Source organism: Semicossyphus pulcher, unplaced genomic scaffold (assembly GCF_022749685.1).
Source record: "Semicossyphus pulcher isolate SPU_LCO1_2020_fin unplaced genomic scaffold, fSemPul1.0.p SCAF_6, whole genome shotgun sequence".
Lineage (NCBI taxonomy): Eukaryota > Metazoa > Chordata > Actinopteri > Labriformes > Labridae > Semicossyphus > Semicossyphus pulcher.
Window position 1 is genome coordinate 12,561,702 of NW_027211737.1, and position 19,921 is coordinate 12,581,622.

The window sequence follows — 19,921 nt, forward strand, 5'->3', positions numbered from 1 at the left end:
TGAACAAAGACCTGGAACAAATAAACGATTAAAAGGACAGCTAACACGCTAAATAATTATTCGTTTTAGTCATTTTTGTCTTTGGTTCCAGCTTGTCGACTGATAAGATTTGCTTTTTTTAGTCTCATGTGACATTTGGCAGAATATTTCTTGTGTTTTGGACCTCAAGTTGTGAAAAATTGTGATGTTTCACTACTTTCTGGCATTTTATGGTCTAGATGAATAATCGAGCGGTAGAGGGGAAAGATGAGTCATTAGTTGCAGCGGTAGTTTGTGTCTTCTGCTCTCTCTCTCTCTCTCTTCACTCCTGTTTTCCCCTCAATTCTAAACCAAAAGTCCGCAAAACGTTTCCTCCTGCACCGTCGGTGATCTTCATTTAGCATTGCCCTCAGCCACACGCTTAGATCAATCATCAGAAATGTGTCATTAAGAGTTAATGAATTTTCTCTGATCTGACTCCTCCCTGTAATTAAATCCCTTAATGGCTAAATGAACGAGTGGCCAACAGTCGAAGAGGGTATGATAACACAGCCAGGATGAGAACACACAGAGGTGTATTTTTGTGGAAATGAATCCACTGGAAGTAACACCTCACACCTTAAAGTTTGACATTATCTGACAATTTCAACAAAGAACTCCTCCATCCGAGGATGATGGATCACATCTCTCTCGTCTGCGTCTATCACTGCTCGTCTTTTAAACGATCTGTGAGTTTAGCTGCAGCCGCCCGTCTCAGATTCTCCTTCCTAAGTAGAAATTTGTGCACAAGCTTTGTCTGTTTATTTTGGAACCGTGCTAATCACATTACCATCCCACATGCTAACACTTAAGCCACCCTACACAATTTTTCACCAGCTTTATATTGTGTTTAATATAATATATTTAAGCTGCACATTTAGGAGGAAAAATCCGCCCTCGATGAAGAGTGACAACACTTTTATCAACAGCCTCCGTTGGAGCTCAACCCCCCAATTCCCTTTTTGACACGCTCTCTCCACGGAGGAGGTGACAGCCGTGTGTGTGTGTGTGTGTGTGTGTGTGTGTGTGTGTGTGTGTGTGTGTGTGTTTGCAGATGTGCGAGCGCCTTTTTCAATATGTGTTTACGCTCGTGTTTGAAGAGGAGGGGACGTGGAAGCTGCTGGTAGACACCCACATACAACACCACCCAGAGCCTCCTCCTCCCGCTTCTTCGTCTCCGTGTGGCGTGGCAATCATTAAAATGATTTATTTAACTATTGGCCCAAGGCTGAGAGATTAGTGTGACAGGCCTATTTTATAATTCATTCCCCCACCGCCAGGGGAAGTGCAATTCAGGCAGATGACACACATAGAGAGAGAGCCTCGGAGCTCCTCCACGGATCAGGAGGGGGAGAAAAAAAAAGGGGCCTAAACTGCCGACGGATGCACATCCCTCTCTTTCTTCAGATTAAAAGAGAGGCGAGGGTGTCTCGTCTGGAGTGGAGGAGAGGGCATTTATTTATCTTCAAATCCATATCAACCACCAGCAGATAGACGCAGGCAGTGGGGCGATGGCTGAGACTTTGTTCGGGGGGTTGTAAACTGGTAGTGTGTGTGTTTTTAGGTGTGTGTTTGTGTGTGCCTGGAAACACACAGCCGAGCCTGTGGGAGCACATTCAGCACTATAGGAGTGCACACCAACACAGATGCTTTTCTGACCCTGGATATCCAAAAGGAGGGAGAATCACAGTGGGAGCACAGCCACAGGGGGAGGGGGGGGAGCCGGGCTTTCTGGAAGGACTTCAAAATATCTATTCTTGTCATTCTGTCTGGATCTGACTGTTTGGATCTGGCTGCAGTGGAAACAAAACTACTGTGCCATCCGATTAGGCAACAATGAGGCGGATGGGAGAGCAGGTGTGGGTGTTATTGATAAGAGTGACTTTGCTGCAGGCTAATTACACCTGTTTATCATTCTTTAGGACGGTTTGATTGATTGTGATTTCGTTGTGTGCGATCAAAGTCTTTGCAGGACGGACCCCAGCCTTAAAAATGCCTGCACACGCATGTTTTAGCATGTTAGCATTAGCCTCCACATGCTTGCTCATAGAAGGCTTTAACGTATCTGATCTTTCCACGCTCTTAACATTTAATTTTAATCTCTCTCTCTGCAGACACATGTCCGTTTAATGTGCACGCTGAGGCATTTCCTCCCCATCAGGGCCTCAAACCACCAACAACCAGATCCATCCAATTAGCGCTGCAAAGGTCAGGCCTAATCGATGATGTTGCACAGGGAATAAAGAGGAAAGGGCCGGTTGGAACAAGGAAGGAGAGGGTTTAATTTCACATTTCTGATTTCTAACTCTACGTCCTTTACACCAAAGGAGCTGGAGGAGGGGAAACACTACGAGCGGTGAGAAATCGGCCGAGCGTGATGTAATGTTTCATTACCTTCGTAACTGGATGGAATGTCTATCAAAGAGAAGGAATGAAATGAGTTCAGTTAAAACCATGAGTCATTAATAACCCGTCTTTACACATGTGGGAGGAGTTTTCATTTCCTTGAGAGGGGGGTGATTGATTGACTTTGATGAAGAGGTGTGGCTGAAGTTAAAGAGTCAGGGGAGATGAAATGTAGCGGCTGACTTTTATTTGATTGCCTGTACGGTGGACGCGGGATACTTACCGTTCAGCGCCACAAAGGTGTCTGGAAAGAGAAGAGAAAGAAACGAGGGGAAGCGTGTTATTGCTTGCAGTAAAGGGAGCTTATGCTTTAACATGATCAAAAGGCATGACTTTTAAAGTAATTCAGAATCGACTGGCTGCTCAATATTCTCCTGACTTTTAATCAGAGGTGTTGTGCGGCTTCTACAGCTAATGAAGGTCCAACTATGGCTCCCCTTGACTAAACATGCTGATGAAACTGGAGGGAAAACTCGCTGCATTCATTTTCTCTAAGTAAACAGTCGAAATTGAGTTGGAATGGACTAAGATGAGCGATTTAATGTCAGACTGTTTTGATGTTTTTCTTGCAAACTGAGCAGCTCAGTAGAATATTAATTAAACATCACATCTGATGAATCAAAACAGTTAATTTCGACTTGAAATGCTCCAATATACAATCTTTATTTATGCCATTATCTACATTGTCGAGTAAAAGAGATCTTTCAAGACTTCTGAGGCCGACTGGATTGAAAGCCCCGTCTTGTTTGTGTCTCAAAATGAGCCCTGTGACTGCTCGAAAGTGAAATCCCTTCCCTGTTTGTCGCTGAATGTTTGTGTTGTGTTTTCGCAGCGATTTGCAAGAAGGAACCCAGTCTTTGCCCAAGTGGACACAACGCTGTATTGACTGGGGGACCAGAGAACCAGCAGGGGGAACGGACAGAAGAGGCTGAGAGCCGAAAGGGACAGATGGATGGAAACGGCTGAAAGAGAGGATTGTGAGGGCGGAACAGACGGGGGAGAAAAAGGTGACAGCGGAGGAGAAGGAAGCGGAGGGCCGAGAGAAGAGGGAGACCGAGTTAACAGAGAAGAGAGGAATAGTGGGGAGGGGGGGTGTATAGAAAAGAGGAGGAAAGATAAGAGTGAAGAGGGCCTGCTTACTTTGGCAGTCTCCCAGGCCATCTGTGTTACCATGCTCCACGTCCTGCTCAAAGGCTGATCTGCGGGGGACAGAGACATCATGGTCAGCAGAGGAAAACAGGCCAGGCCACACAGGCTCGCCACACCTAACAAAGTAACAAAGCTATAGGGATGCTACTAAGAGAACACCAGTAAACACAGCAGCCCCGGTGCTTGCACACAGTGTAGGCTGCAGAAAGCCCGATACTGGAACAGAATCAAAGAACACCTAGCAGGCGCCCTGGAGGCCTAAAATCAGTGGTTATGAAGAACGCTGGCAGGCTAGTAAATCCATATCTGGCTCGTTGCCAGTAGTGTCGCTACAAATAGATCCATGTTTGATTTGGTTGTAATAAAAATGTTAGCTCATGTTGTGTAGCTTTAAAGAAGTGGATCAACATTTTGAGAAATACTCTTATTTGCTTTTCTGCTGAGTTAGATGAGATTGATTCAGGTCTTTATGATGGATATGAAGCTACTGCAGGTAGCCGGTTAGCTAGCTTAGCTCAAAGACTGGAAACAAGGTGAAACAGCTAACCGGGCTAAAGGTAACAAAATCAGTTTTCCAGCAACTCTAAACCTAATTAACTATGTATTTTAATCTGAACAAAGGTAGTTAAGCAACAGTTTGTCATTCTATGTGGTGAGCTGGACTATTAGCTCCGAACCGTTGCATGCTAGCAGACTACCAGTAGAGACTCCAGGGCAGTGTTGCAAACTGTTTTCCAATGAAAGTAGCTAGCACTAGCTCCAAAAGTCGCAAGAAGTCTCCAAATGACATCATTATAATTTGCATATTGGTGACTTCATCACATATTCATTTTTCATAACGCTTAGTTGTTGTGAGGCCAGCCCCGCCTAACCCCCCCCCCCGACTGCGCACAGGAGGAGAGAGGAGAGAGAGCAACTCGGAGCTGTTGGCAAAGGAGCCGTGAACTGCGATTACTCTGAGCAGCAAACATGGGAATGAATTACAATATAATATATTTCACTGGTCTGAAAGTCCCTAAATTTGTCGCTAGTCGCTTTTTAGAAAAAAAGACACAGAGAGGGTCTGGAAAGTCGCTGAATCTAGCGAGAAAGTAGCTAAGTTTGCAACACTGCTCCAGGATGTTTCTTGACCCTGCAAAGAAAAACCCAGTAATATGAAACAAACAAGACATATTAATGAGTCAGGTTAAGAGTTACCAGTCGGCACATTTTGTTTTGTTCTTTTAGACAGAACAGTGGTAGCTAATTCACCCTGTTTCCAATCTTTATGCTAGGTTAAGCTAACGTGCAAATGCGAGCTTCATATTAACTGTACAGACATGAAAGTGGTGCCGATCCTCTTATCCAACTCAGTATTTCTCAAAATGTAGGACTGTCCCTTTAAAAAGATATGAAAGAAATGAATAAAAACATGAAACAGCTTTTATAAGAACTTTGTTCAATCCTCTTTCCTGTTTCTCTGTATCTGACATCATCTAGGTTGAGTGGAGATACGGGGCTGTAGTCCCAATCACATGGCCCAACACCAGGGCAGTGAGGGGTAACCGTGCTTGAGGGCCATCATATGACACAGAGGGAGAGCGGGAGGAAAAGGGGGCAGAGAGTTTAGGAGATGTTATTTTCTGATGCAATCTGCACTGAGACCTGTTTTCTTCCTGAAAGACCACCAAGCAGGCAGTAAGGGGATCTGTGAAACAGAGCGGACCAACTGTCAACCAGGATCACAGTCACGCATGACAGCTTTTCACAGTCCTCCTCAGCTCCCCCCGCCACCTCCCCACTTCGCTCCACCTCCTCCCTCCTGCCTGTCCACCCGCCTCTCATCTTCCTCACCCTCCACTGCTCACAATTATAGCATGAAGAGGAATGACTTTCCAAAACAGCATCACCCAACCCGCATGCCCGGAACAGAGTCAAAAGCATGAACCTGGAAAAAGGACGAGTACAGGAGAATTTAGGAGGATTTCTACTGTTCTGTAATTATGTGTATTAATATGTTGGAGGTAATTTGGTGCTTTTATTCAGTATTCATCCTTTCCTCCAGTTTGGCGCGGCCTTAATTGGACCGGGGACGGCAGATTTTACCCTCCTGACAACCTTTTTCCCTTCAAAAGCAACAGCCGAAAAAACAACACCAGCAGCGTGCTCTTTCCATATCAGGGGGTATGTTTAATCTGCTTATCTGATGTGCTTATCACACACAGTCGTAATCACATATCAGACGCAGAGTTGCACAATTAAACCTGTTGTAGCACAAATGCCGCCCAATCATTCCTGGTATCTGCTGGATTTTCCACACAGATTCTCATCACCTTGTCCCACCCAGTGTTTTCATCTATGACCAAAACACTGGCAACCATGTGGTCCTGGTTTCCACGGCCGATAATAACATTACATTCTGTGGAGCTGAGATGAAGATTACAAGGTTTAAATCCCGTCGGTGTGGAGATAAATTAACAATGAGTCGTCACACTACAGATGCAGCGTCTGGCCTTTACTTGGCACATGTGAGAGTGAATGAACCATAAGTGTGAACGTTCCTTTAAAGGGTTCAGGTCCCAAAGCTGCCGCATTATAGCAACGGGAGCGCAATGTGTTTAAATGTAACACTACAGACGGTTCAGCTCAGGGTTAAGATCCCTCTGCAGCTGCATTATGCATATTCAAATCAGATTCATGCTGCACTGTACATAACTGGAGGCAGCGAAGGGCCACAAGTTATATTATGTTGCATCAGATGTGATTATTATGTGAGATGTGCGGTCGCACTGAGGGGACTCGGTCGCTGAAATGCAGGTCAGGCTTAATGGCATTAATTATTCACAACAGAGGAGAATGGGCGACCGGGGACTTAATATAATGTACATACAGTGTTCCTTAAAGTCGACCTTTTATTATGATTCATAACCATTCATGATGATTTTGAACAAGACATCAGAGGCGGGCGTCCTAGATTGATGAAGTGTAGTTCAGCGAGCTCCCTGGCCTCCACCAGATGACGCATTTTACGTAGTCTGGCGGAGGTTTTCCAGGGTCCATTGGACAAGCAGTTAGCTTCTACCAGAATTGCATTAGCTCCCCATAATAGCATGATAGGACTGAGGTTGAAAAACAGTGAACTGGCCCTTTAAGTCTGTTTATGTGTGCAGATTTATTACATGTAAACCCCACCCCTGATCCGGGGGAAGAGTTTGGCCTGGGTAGCTGTGACTGTGTCTTAAATAATTAACAAAGCAATGATTATCTGTCGACACTAAAAAGACACTCATTTACCTACTTTACATAATGACAACCATACAGAATCATATGCGATCATATTATGCATGAACAGGGGGTGACTGAGGACCATATTGCAGGAGAGCAGAGGGCAAGCTGTACATAGGCTACAGTAGGTATGAGAGGCATAACTCCACACAGGAAAGCTGGCACGCTCGAGCTGAGGCCAGATGGAAGAAGAAAGGAGGGGAGGGCATGCGAGAGGGAAAGAATATGTCAGAGGAAAGATAGAAAAAGAAGGATGGATAAAAATAGAAACACAGACAGGGATGGGGATACGCAGGTAAGAAGATAGATAGGTTGCCTCTTAGGAGGCAAATAGACAGACACGGGAATAGGAGGTGATTGTGCTGAAAAGGGGTGGATTTTTATTTTAAAGGGAAAAGAAAAATGTTCAGAAAAGGGCCTCTTTTCTCTGCAGGGGACTGTTTCTTTGAGCAAACCTTTTTTATTTAAACCCAAAATGTCTGTGACTCTCCTCTCCCTCGTTTCATCCCTCCTGTCCGGCCTGGAAAATGCTTGGAATAGCTCTGACCACGGACCAGCAGATCCTGCTGGCCCTAATCCCCCCTCCCTCTCTTTCACTTAGAAATATTGTACAGTAAAGGAGCGAGGTCATCTGCCCCCTTAAAGCCTCTGTGTTGGATCCTGCTCCAAAGTGGAAACTCAATCTGAACAGCCCGCTGCAGCTTTACAGAATAATAATGGGATGGACGAGGACGGGTCTTGTGTGTACATGTGGGTACGTGCGCATTTGCTATATTGGCATGCCAGACCAATCATTTTCCAGCAGGGGGATCAAATTCACTCAACGTCAAATAGCCACATGGTGCGCTGGTCCTTTTGTTATGACTTCATCCATAAAATGTTTTTCCCACCACAGAACTCCATATGCTGTTTGTTCAGAAAGCATAATTTGCTTCTGTGTTATAACTACAGCCACAAATTATAGTTAGCGCGACCATCAAGCGTTCCCCAGCCCTGCGTACCCAACCCCGAGCCTGGGGCGAACAACACTTTCCTTCCATTCATCCTTCCAATAGTCCTTTCAGCCTGGGGAAATTACACTTACACACCATAAAATTAGAAAGATCACAGACACGACAAAGCGAGAAAGGAACGCCACCAGGCATGACAAAAGACGGCAGCATACTGTTTTATGAAATTGCTTTATAAACACACAAGTCTCTCGCTATTTTAAAATCGGCAGCACTTTCTGAAGTCAAAACTTTTCTTGTTAAAACCTATATGTTCCTTAAAGTGGAAGCGCCAGAGTCTCCTGAATAACTAAACAACACATTAAGATATTGTTGCTGACCACACTAATAACCTTTCCTTCTTTTATTAGAAGGAAAAAAACAGGTTTCTAATGGCATTAACAGTGTGATCGTTAGCCAGCATGCACAGTAACAGAACCCTTAAACTGAAGCAGCTTAACAAACCTCAGCCATCATTCATTTGATTATTTACACTTGTGCTTTTAATACGGTGACACATCAACACATTCTCACTCCTAACAGCTTGGTCAGCGGCCCTACACTTGACAGTATGACAATCTTGGTACCACTGTAGCGTCACTTTGGCAAGTACAGGGCAATCAAGTTAGCAGTTATCAATATGAAATGTCTGATTAGACTTTCAAAATGTAATAGGAAAGTAAGCCAGAATAAATAAAGTAAAGCTTGCTAGGAGACGTGTCACAGACTTTCAGATGTGCAACAAGACGTGGTTTATGTTGGAGAACCGTAATCTTCCAATGTATCTACCAAAACTGCTTTGTTGGGTTTGTAATTCTGTACATCTGTTATAAAATAAATGTCTGTTACGTAACTTAAAAAAAAGTCAGCTTCTTGAAAGAAGTCAACATTGATTAGTAGTTTCAAACAGGAATCAAACTCTCAACTCCTGGTTGAAAGTCGCTTGTTTGTTTGACCGATCCATCGCCCAAAAACCGCCATCCCAACCTGGCAATATATTTAGTATATCGTATCGTATCATATCGTATCGTATCGTATCGTATCGTATCGTTTCGTATCGTATCGTACTGTATCATGGCAGTATCGTATTGTATCGTATGTATCATATCGTATGTATCGGAGCTTATGTATCGTATCGTATCTCATGTATAGTATCATACAGTATAGTATGTATCGTATCATGTTAGTATTGTATCATATCGTATGTACCGTATTTATCGTATCTTATGTATAGGAGCTTATGTATCATATCGTTTTGTACCATATCGTATCATGTTAGTATCGTATTGTATCATATCGTATGTATCGGAGCTTATGTATCGTATCGTACAGTGTTAGTATCATATCGTATGTATCGTACAGTATCGTATCGTACAGTATTGTAACGTATCGTACGCAACCTATCTTATGTATCGGAGCTTATGTATGGTATCGTATCGTACAGTATTGTAACGTATCGTACGCATCGTATCTTATGTATTGGAGCTTATGTATGCTATTGTACAGTATCGTATCGTACAGTATTGTAACGTTTGTAACTGTAAGTACTGTATGTATCGGAGCTTATGTATGGTATCGTATCGTAAGAAGCCAGCAGTGAATGTGATTTCTGATCATGTTACTTACTTGGTGCTGACCACCTGTCTGCAGGCTCCTTCTGACACCCAACCACAGTACGGGTCTCTGGAAGCTATACAGGACCTGGATGTGACACAAATGCAGACACCATCAGCTCCTCAGCACATTGTATAGTCAGATGCAGCTTCCCACTACTAGAGCGAGTCCAAACCATTTGGCTTGTTTGTGCATGAATGATTTTATTTGTAAGCATCAAACTTACTTCTTGCATCTTCCGTGTCTCTCACAGCGAGACAGTGGCACTTTTACCACACAGGAGGTGAAAGCGACCCACAGAGCGTGACTCTTACTGTCTATCTGCATGCCAACGATGCGCTTGTCCTCCACGCCGTCTATGCTGCATCTAGAGGAGAGACAGAAGACGACAGGGAGAGGATAAAACACGGATCATTCTGTCTACCCTCTCACAACCTGGTTATTTAGGGACAAAGTCTTGGGAAAAAAAAGTTGTTGAAAGCAGATGTATGTCATTAAATGAGCTTTAAGAGTTCATTTAAAGAGATAAAAAAGAAGAAGATTAAGATGTGGCAGAGAGACAAACTGCGAGGTCAGGGAGAACAGAGATAATGCCGGACTCGAGGACTCGGGGTCAGGAACCGAGTAGGAGATAAAGAGAGATAAAGAAAGGGGTGATACAGATACAAGAGATAAACAGACAGATGGGCACTGTGAGCAGTCAGCAATAACACCGCACTTAACTGTTAAACCCACTAACATTAACCTCCACCCTCCTCCCACTCCACTCCACTATTCTTCCATCCCTGCTAGTCTTCTTTGTCTGCTTGGCCTCATAGCAGCACACTCTAATCCCTGTGGGCGTGTCGAGCTTTCTATCCCTCCTCTCCATCCATCCCTCCCTCCATCCTGCCATCCAGCTCCTGGGATTTAATCTCCTCCCTTCGCAGTGCTCTGGCCCCCGCATTAACGCTCTCAATTAGAGCTTAGAGTCCATCTACACTGGGTAATGCACGCCAATCGGGGCCCTGCGCTGATCCTGCCAGGTGGGCAGGGAGGCAGGCGGGCAAAGTCACTTACTGTACGCGACTGAAGCCAGATGGCCGGCAGCCGACGAATGCTCGGCCTCAGCCAGAGAGACGGAGGAGAGGAGAGGCAAGATACAAGAGATAGAGGGAGGGGAGAGGAGAGGCCTGCCCTTCATCCCCTCCATACGGCTCGTCACATGGACGCAGCATGTTGGATAACAAACAGTGCTAACCTTGAAAGCCCTCCTGTCAAGAACTCACTCTCCTTCCCCTCTTCTTCTCAGCAATAACATATTCGTCGCTGTGCTCCTCTCCTTTTTTCTCTCTCCCTCTCCCCTGTGCTTTATTCGATCCCCTTTATCCATTACCTCTTAACTAAATGTTAGCTTTGGCAGGGGTCATCCTGTGGCTCCTTTTCCCTTATTCACTTCTACTCCAAATACATATTAATGCTCAAGTCGCTCACTCTGCCATGCCCAGCATACATGCACCAACAGCAGTGTATTACATTAGAGAGAGATCCCGAGTTGGCTCTAAAGACAAACACAGACCTCGGTGTGCGAGTGTGTGTGTGCGTTTCCTTTAATCAGCCAGCGATTTTGGAGGAGCTGGTCTCCACTGTGGTCGAGAACCACAGCGCTACGTTATCCAGAGCCTCAGGGTCTGTGTCTTTAATTTAGTAGCTGTGGTCGGGCGGAGTGTAACCTGATAAAACTCTTTTAAATGATAGAGTAGCCATCTGGTTGGCTGGATCCACTATACAGCCCGGGTCGGGGGAACTGGCTGGGACTGGTGGAGCTGGTGGGTTGTTGGGTTGGCCCGAGACGGGAGATGGTTGGAAACATGTAAAATCACACACACACTCTTTCTATAGCACATGTAATAACTGACCCTGCTTTGTTTCTAGCAACTGTATCCATGTGTTTCTCACTTTCTATCCATCTCTCACACTTATACACAGAGCTACGTACTTGTCAGGGTTGTAGACGTTGAGCTCCTCCAGAAACAGGCTGTCATTGAGGAAGCCGTTGTTCATCTTGGCGAGGAACTTGAGGATGATGCCTTTCTCAGACCCCAGGAAGACCACCGTTTGGTTCTTGTAGGGACCCGCCTCATTGTCCACCACGATGCGCGTCAGGCGATACCTGGAAGAAGGATCAGAGAGTTGAATAAATCCACCAATCAGTCCATCAGTGTGCACAGCAACAAAGGAGCAATTGATGGAGGCCGATAGCAGGTATTCAATGCAAATGTTTGAACTCTATCGCTGTACAGTGCTCCTTCTACTGGACTACATTCAAAACTTGTTAAATTTGCATCCATAAAAAGCTACAAGCAACTAGCAGCAATAAAAAAGAACGTATAATAAAGTAACCGAGTACAAACACTTTGTAACTGCATTAGAGTAAGGTTTTCAGGTATCTGCACTATTTTTCTTCACTCCCACATTTGAAAATAAATATCTCAACATTATCTATACCGCTTCCTGTTCAGGGTCACGGGGGGGCTGGAGCCTATCCCAGCTGTCATTGGGCGAGAGGCGGGGTTACACCCTGGACTGATCGCCAGTCAGTTAGAGGGCTGACACATAGACAACCAACCTTTCACGCTCACACTAATTTAGAGTCACCAATAAACCTAACGAGCATGTCTTTGGACTGTGGGAGGAAGCCGGAGTACCTGGAGGGAACTCACACAAGCACGGGGAGAACATGCAAACTCCACACAGAAAGGCACCCTACGTCCAAACCTGGATTCTAACTAGGAACCTTCTAGCTGTGAGGCGACAGCGCTAACGACTGCACCACCGCAGCCCAGCTTCAGGTGGAATTTTGTTTATGCAATTTTTATTTTGTATCATTATGCGTCGCCTTCCCAACAACAAGACTGGTTTCAACCAAAATAGTTGGGACAATGAGACTTAGGAAAGAAGATTGCTTGGCGTATTTATTCATGCATATTACACATTGGAATGAAGTAAACAGACAAGCGATAGAAGCTGGACCCTGGAGAGGAGACGTCTTGTGTGTTATGTCCTTGACCATCATGAAGCAGATTTAGAGCAGCAATCCGATTTACAGGTTGGAGTAAAGTTCTGGTTTATTATTCTCAGTATTGTTCTTTTATTTTAACTACAGAACGATGGAAGTTTAAGACTTTGAGCTTCAGTTAGCTTTGCACAGAAACAGCTGGTAGAAACGTCCTTCAGAGGGCAGATTTAACTTTCACACTGGGATGAGTCTTCACTCGCTCTGCAGTAAATAAGTTCTATCAGAACTTCTACTTGATCAGCGTCGTTTCTCCTCTTTCACCTGAGTAAACAACATGTGTACTTTAACCCCCTCTGGTAATAATTATGTAATCAAATCAATCAATCAATCAATTGATTTGCCGTCCATCATACGTCAGATGTCTCAAAGAGAATAATGAACAGAAGGAGAGATTACACGGTTTTAGTAATCTCTTTAGTTGATTGTTATTTGATTAGTAACTCAATCAGATTGCCACGGGGCACGTCAGGTAGATTCTCAGGAAAAAAAACAGACAGAGAAAGTTGCTCAACAGTTGCAGCAATACTTCCTCCTCTAATTGACAGCTGCTGATCGCACAGGTTGGCTCAGCAGCAGGTGGATGTGCGTGAAAATCCATTTTCATTTCATTATTTGTCAAATACACATTCCAGTTAGCGTATTAGACACCTGCCAGTCAGTGTGTTTTGAACGAGTTCCCTCTCCTGCTTGTGGGCGTTGGACGGAAAATTCAACCTGATCAAATAGCGAGAGCAGGTTTTAAGAAATACCTCTCTTACTTTGGCTTCTGGTTTTTTGCATCACAGATGCCGATATCTATCTCTCAATTAATTCCAGGGCCAAAAACTCTTTCAGTTATCAAAGAGGTAAATATCTGCACATCAGAGTGTATTATGCAAATGCTTGTTTTAATGATTTTTATAATTGAAGGAGATAGGATTTAAGGATTAAAGATGAGAGCTTATCCGGAAATCTAGGAAGTCCACATTTACCCTCATTAACGCAGCTCAGAGTTTCCTCTGTGTGAAACGGGCGAAAAGGTCCAGAATGTATTTTGGATGTGATGAATGTAAATTTAATCTTACTAGAAAGTACAGTTTACACCACGAGCCATGTCCTGTTATCCCGTCTCGTCTCCTGTTTCCTTTAAATATCTCCTCAATGCTCCGTGAACGTGGCTCCATCCAATCAACAATAACAGCAATCTGAAGGTCCAATGTGGTTTTCATCTATTCAAGCATAACGGCCGCTCCAAGGACTGTGTCAATGGGATTTGATCTCAGCGAAATAATACAATCTCAAGGACCGAGACATTCACTGTCTTTCCAATTCAGGATAATAAAAATCTCAAGAGGGGGATTCTTCAGAGTCTCCCCCCTCAGTTTGATTCATTGTGCCCAGCCAGCTGAGGTCCTTTTCACCGCACGCAGAAAGTCTCCGGACAGGAAGCCTCTCTCCCCGCTTTATATCGCGGCGTCCTCTCCAGGGGTGTAACAAGGATCAAACCCTATTACTGATTTTCTTTCCGGTTGACTTCAGCTCAAGAATAGTATTCCACATCGTGACACATATCTTTAAAAGAATGGCTCTTCTTCCACTCCACATGGCTTCATGATGCTTCCCGAGCTTACATAATGCTTTTAACTTCTGCCTCCGACTCACATGCGAGCCTCTGCTCAATGTGGTGTCATTTCAAATCAAATAAAACCCTCTGATAGCTGATTATGTAAAGACACAAACAGAAACACTCTCATTCTTAATATGGTTGTTACAGTTGCACTAATGAACAGAGAGTTGTCGGGATAAACTCGATGAAAGCGGTTCAGGTTCTGACTAAGCCCGCGCCGTATTTAGGTCAGACCTCCGTGAGATGTGATCTGATGCAAATAATTTGTAAAACCTATGAAGGATTCTTTATGTAGCTCATCTTTAAAGTGATTTTACCACCACTGAGACCTGTCAGGGGACTGGCAAGAATCCCTACCACCTTAAATTTTGAGCAGATGCAATTCAGAAGCAGGTCCACATGGATTCTTCACTTTCTAAATGCCCTGTCAGCTACTTTTTCCTTGAAGATGGGATGGCGGTTTGCTGTCGTATTCCCCCAGAGGCCGGCTGAAACGTCTGTGCGGAGAGTAGCTAAAAGCCAGACAGACCTTTATGATCAAACGGCATCAGCCACAGTGCAGTGGCTTCTGGGAAATGGGCTCAACTCCAGAAACTCAGTAGGAAAAGCCAAGCACAGAAGAACAAGAAATAGTTTTAACTGGAGTGTCCTCTCTTTGAAAAACCCCAGGAGGATTTAAACACGCAGTTTCCATCAGACTGAGCAGAGCTGGAATCATCTCCTTAATAAGAGCTTATGAGTGTAAATATAAAACCTGTGTTTGCATTAAGACCTCTCATAGAACAAATACATCTTCATCACATCACTGCGCGCTCACTCATGGAGAGAAAGTGTAGATCTGTTTCCTCCACTAAAGAGAAAATAGGTCAGGCTCTGGTTTGTGCTGGAGTACTACTGTGTTTTAATGAGACTGACTCTCAGAGCAGCACTTCATGTAATTATTACCCAGAGCTGAAGAGGCTCATAGAGCCGTGATGAAGATGCCCTTTGGAGTGAGTGTAATACATACCGGACCATGGTCTTGAGGAACCAGGGCCTGTTAGCGATGGAGGGCACGGCCTCGTCCATCAGAGGGTGCATTTTGATGAAGTTGAGCGTGTCGTCGGGGAACTCGTTGGACACCTTGTACCTCTCCAAGGACGGAGTGCCGGCACAGCTTCCAGGCCTGCAAATGGAGAGGAGGAAGAGGAAGGCGATGAGAGGGAACGAAAAGTGAGCAGAAGGAGGAAAAAGCAAGAAAAGAAAAACCCGGAGGGGGACAGAAAGTTTAACTTCCCTGAAATCAATGAGAGTTCAACCTTAAATTACTAAACACTCCCTCCAGGAGGCTCGGGTCAGAGCAGAGGACACAAGATGTCTTCTCTTTCTCTGCACTGAGGGTAAAGCAGCGAGACATCCTATCTATCTGATCCTTTTACAGGGAGTCGGTGAGCTGCTTGTAAAAGAGAAGCTGCTTTTGATAGCGTATCCCCTTTGCAGGCATCTCACCTCTGAGAGCTTGTAAAACCCCTTTACTGCGTGATCTTTGATTCCCTGCCACACCACATAATCCACACCAGGTACTGAAAATATTAGCCAGCTGGCCACTGAATGTCTGAAGCTGTCAACATGTCAGGATCAAACCCCTTAAAAAATATATATACACCTAGGTACTCAAGTGAAATATCAATCCATCTTCCTATAAAAACGTCCTTTTTATATATATATAGAAGAATGAAGGGAATCCAAGAGTAAAGAAAAATCCCTCAGACAGTCTGTGCATTTTGCATCCATCTCTATCATGTGTGTACTGGGACAGGAGACATATCTAAAGGAAAATGTAGTTTGATAAAGTTTCTATAAAGACTTCAAAGATGAATCCAAAAGGCAACTGGACTTCAAGTTCTTGAAGATGCTTCACCTCTCACCTGAAAGGCTTCTTCAGTTCTGAACTGCCTGGTGGGTGGACGCAGCCAGACATATATTTCCATCTTTAAGAACTTCAACCAAGTCCAGTTTCCTTTTGGATTAGGTTTCGAATCACCATGACCAGGGGCCAGTTTCACAATATATATAGTCTATAGTGTTAGGCCAGTCTTCATTTGGCTCGATTTGAAACTATAAACCCCCAGGCTAACTAAGCTATAAGACCCATGTTACCATGGTAACAATCAGTGACTGAGCAGTAGCATCAAACGTCTTTGATGGTCCTTTCAACGGTCAGATTAACACAGTTTACTGTTGTTGCAATTTTTTTTCTATATCATTTTTTTTGGCGTTACACTCGTCGCTGAATTTTCCAAGCAGAATGCCCTCATAACTGTTGAATTCCTCCAACAGACCAACATTTTCTGCCGGGTTAAACGGATCTCAGCGGTTACATGCGTTTACTCGGTCGGCCATTTTTTTTATTTTGAAAAATTTACCCAGAATTCAATGCTTCATAGTCCTGCTTAAGATAGTCAAAAACTGAACTGCTTTGTGAAACGTCTATCTAAAACATGATTAATTGTTATATCTAAGCCACAGTCAAAGTCTTTCTTTGTGAGACCGGCCCCAGGCTGGATGGCTGACAGCCGTCACAGACATCTTTCTATAAAGACGAAAAAGGAAAATACTGTATGAAATCTTTAACTGCTTTTTTAACTCTTTAAGATACACTTTGCATTAGTTGTAGTCATTTCTACCCTTTATAGTTTGATTTGACCAACAATCGAAACATTTTAGTCCAGTTGTAGTAAATAAAAAAGGGCATTACACTACACTAGAAATGACTCATACAAATTACTATTTCAATTAGCCTGATACAGGTTCAATCTGCTGTAGAGCTGTTTCATCCGTCCTTACATTAATTGTTTCCTGAATTCCTGAGTTAATTTGTTCTGCCAGGGTAATATAGATCCTCAGCTGAGGTTATATGTGTATGGAAACTTTTGGAACTCAACATTAAGCATGTAAAACCACAGAACAAGGCCGTGCAGTTACAGCAGCACATGCTGCACATTCCTCTCTTGCCTCATTTACAGCAGCAGTGTTCGTTTTTTACCGTTAAAACTTTTTATATATTCATCATCGCTTCTCATTTAAACAGTTTGACTGAAGCAGACAGCCTCGTTAAGGAAAACAAAACACACATCAGAGTTTTTATTATCAACATCATCTATTTTTAGCTCGTCAACGCCTCGTCTTGGTCATGGAAAAAAGGTCATTGACCAACATTTTTAGTCATAATTTTCGTTAACTGCTTTAAAACTTCTTTAATTTACAGAGAAATCCCCGAAACAGATGAGTTTAAATCTGCTGCTGTTGATGTGAAGTTAACCTCCAATTTGATGCTGTGAAATTAAGGGCACCTGCAGCATCTTAAAGCCAGCATGTGCAACCTTTTGTCACTGTAAAAAAAAAAAAAGGCAGCTACAGTTTCTTTGTAGTAGCTACATTTCTGTCAGCCGACATATGGAGCACAGAACGGAAACAGACATCTCTTAATATGAAAACCTGTAAATGATTCAGTATGAGCGTCTAACACATGGAGGAACAGTCTGCTGCAGGGCCGGACCTGGGTGGCATTGTTACAACCCTCCGTCTGTTTGCCTGCAGATAAACGCTCAGAACGCACCAGTGGATGGAAATGAAATCAATCACATCAATCGCTGCAGAAACAACGGCGGGTACATCTCGTTTTTTCTACGTCTGACCTTGTTGAACATCAACAAGTAATTATATGCTAATTGAGGAAACTTGCACATATAGTCCCGTTCACACAATGCATGGAGATGACGGCAAAGGAAGTACAGTGCAGGCCCTTTTTAAATCTGCCTCCTCAACCATATGGTAACACACACTCGCACACACACACACATGGGGTACCAACAATTATCGTGGCCCAGATCTTTGTAGTAAATCCCTTTTTTTTCTGCAGGATAGGAGAGCAGCTCTTAGCGCGCTAATTAGCAAAGCAATAGATGGTAGATTGATCAGGCTGGTGCATTTGTGGAATTAGGCAGCCATCTGTAAAATGATCTCATGCTTCATTTGTTGATAGTGAACGCTCCTTTGATGCAGCTGCGTGTGGGGGAGAGAGGTGAGGTAATGTGTTCGGGGTGCACGTGGGAAACGAGGTGGCATGCGTGTGGATGTGCATGTGCGTAAAGTGTGTGGGCGGGACGCAGTGTGACATAGGATGTGTAACCGCTTATTTAAGTAGAAACAGTCGGTATGTATGCAAATATGACACAACACGAGTTAGAAATGAGGTGATTTTAGAATGAGTTTAAATATATCTTGTGAGACAGGCAGGAAGAGATTGTGCAGCTGTGTTACTGTAAATCCTGTGTGTGTGTGCATAGTGTGTGTGTTGTGGTAATTAGCTGTTGTTCTACCTTGGCTTGGGAACCTTCTCTTCAGGAAAAGGCGTCCAGGTGGAGTCCGGGGATTTCTGCTCTTTGAAACGCCCTGTGAACGTGTTGGCCACCTCCGCCATGTCATAGGCACACACCGCCGAGCCTGGAATACTGCCATGTCACACACACACACACAGAGAAAAACACACATAAACAATCCTCCCAACTGAACATATCAAAGAAACACCTGGCCAAGTCTGGACTATCACCAGGGGATGGGAAATGGATTTACATCCCCATTCAGAGGGGTTAAATCCCTCAGGGACGGCTCATTTTAGCTGTTGCATGTTCATAATGGGTTATACAGTCCTGTTTTTTTCCTGCATTTATTCTAAAAGACATTTTTAATGGTAAAAACCTTGCAGGTTGTTCTTAACTTAGTGGTAATAACTCTAAATTCTGTGTTATTGACGGTGTCAGTGCTGTTATATTGGCCTACGTGCTGCAGTGTTATTGAATATAGTAGTCTTTTTGTGTCTCTGCCTGCCGAGCCTCATGAGGACACACATTCCCGCCAACACTGGGTTTCCCCAGAAGCCTTAAGGCATCAAAGTTCACCACAAGTCCACTGTAGGGCAAGAAACACGAACAACAGATTATCTTCTTATTAAGGGGAAAAACGCTCGTCTTGTGATAGCAGCCGGCTCTGTCTGCCCGTGGAGAATCAATGCATAGCATATTGCTGAGTCACGTTTCTATTTCTCCTGCATCTGCCGTCATAAATTAGAAATGATACTAGGACTTGTTTATTCTTTATCAGACTCTCTTTTTAAAAGAATCTCAGCTGGCTGGATTTTCTTGCAGTTGCATCATGGGTTAAACTCACGGAGACATCGGGGAGACAGCAGACACAAGGGCGGTATTATAAAGAGCGAGGTCAGAGAGCTGTTGGTTCTTTGGCTAAGCTACTAAATTACAGTCATTACCCTCTGTGTTGGATATGTACAGAGAGGGAGACAGTCGCATGTCTGTTGTATCAGGCGGCTAACAAGGCAGAGAGATGGTCAGCGAGGGAGCTAGTTAGCAAGCGACTTGGCCAGCGACACTTCCAGACAGACAATTAAGCGACACAAACTCTGAGAGCTGCCGACTCTCTGAATGTGCTCCGTCTAATTTCACCCCCAGACTATGAAATGGAAAATTAATGCCAGGATCAAAACCAGCGCTTATAGAAATTTTCAGAGGCACTGCTTCATTGGGTTTTAATGTCCATTAACCACGCTCAATTGCATTGTCACAAGCAATTGTCTTATCTGCTAAAAAGCAGCCATAAAATGGAAAATTACAATATGTGCGAGCTATCAGCCCGGCTCTATGGCTTTGTGGTAATTTTCAATTTAGATAACAAGCGCCTTCTGAATATGAAAGCAGCTCTGAATATGAATTATAGAAAGGGGAAAATAAAATGAAACACCTACATGTCAAAAGAGCAACA

General features: G+C 43.9%; 1 protein-coding gene across 2 annotated transcripts in view; it reads right to left on the reverse strand.

Moving 5' to 3' along the window:
* The window catches only part of sema6a (sema domain, transmembrane domain (TM), and cytoplasmic domain, (semaphorin) 6A), a 122,706-nt gene that overhangs the window by 18,771 nt on the left and 84,014 nt on the right, over positions 1-19,921 (reverse strand). For both annotated transcript variants that reach the window (XM_069682280.1, XM_069682279.1), the window contains exons 11-17: positions 18,466-18,597; positions 15,114-15,269; positions 11,419-11,592; positions 9,667-9,807; positions 9,453-9,527; positions 3,565-3,623; positions 2,648-2,668 (exon numbers count right to left, since the gene is read on the reverse strand). In XM_069682280.1, the coding sequence (XP_069538381.1) occupies positions 2,648-2,668; positions 3,565-3,623; positions 9,453-9,527; positions 9,667-9,807; positions 11,419-11,592; positions 15,114-15,269; positions 18,466-18,597 (758 nt within the window). The remainder of the gene's footprint in view (positions 1-2,647; positions 2,669-3,564; positions 3,624-9,452; positions 9,528-9,666; positions 9,808-11,418; positions 11,593-15,113; positions 15,270-18,465; positions 18,598-19,921) is intronic.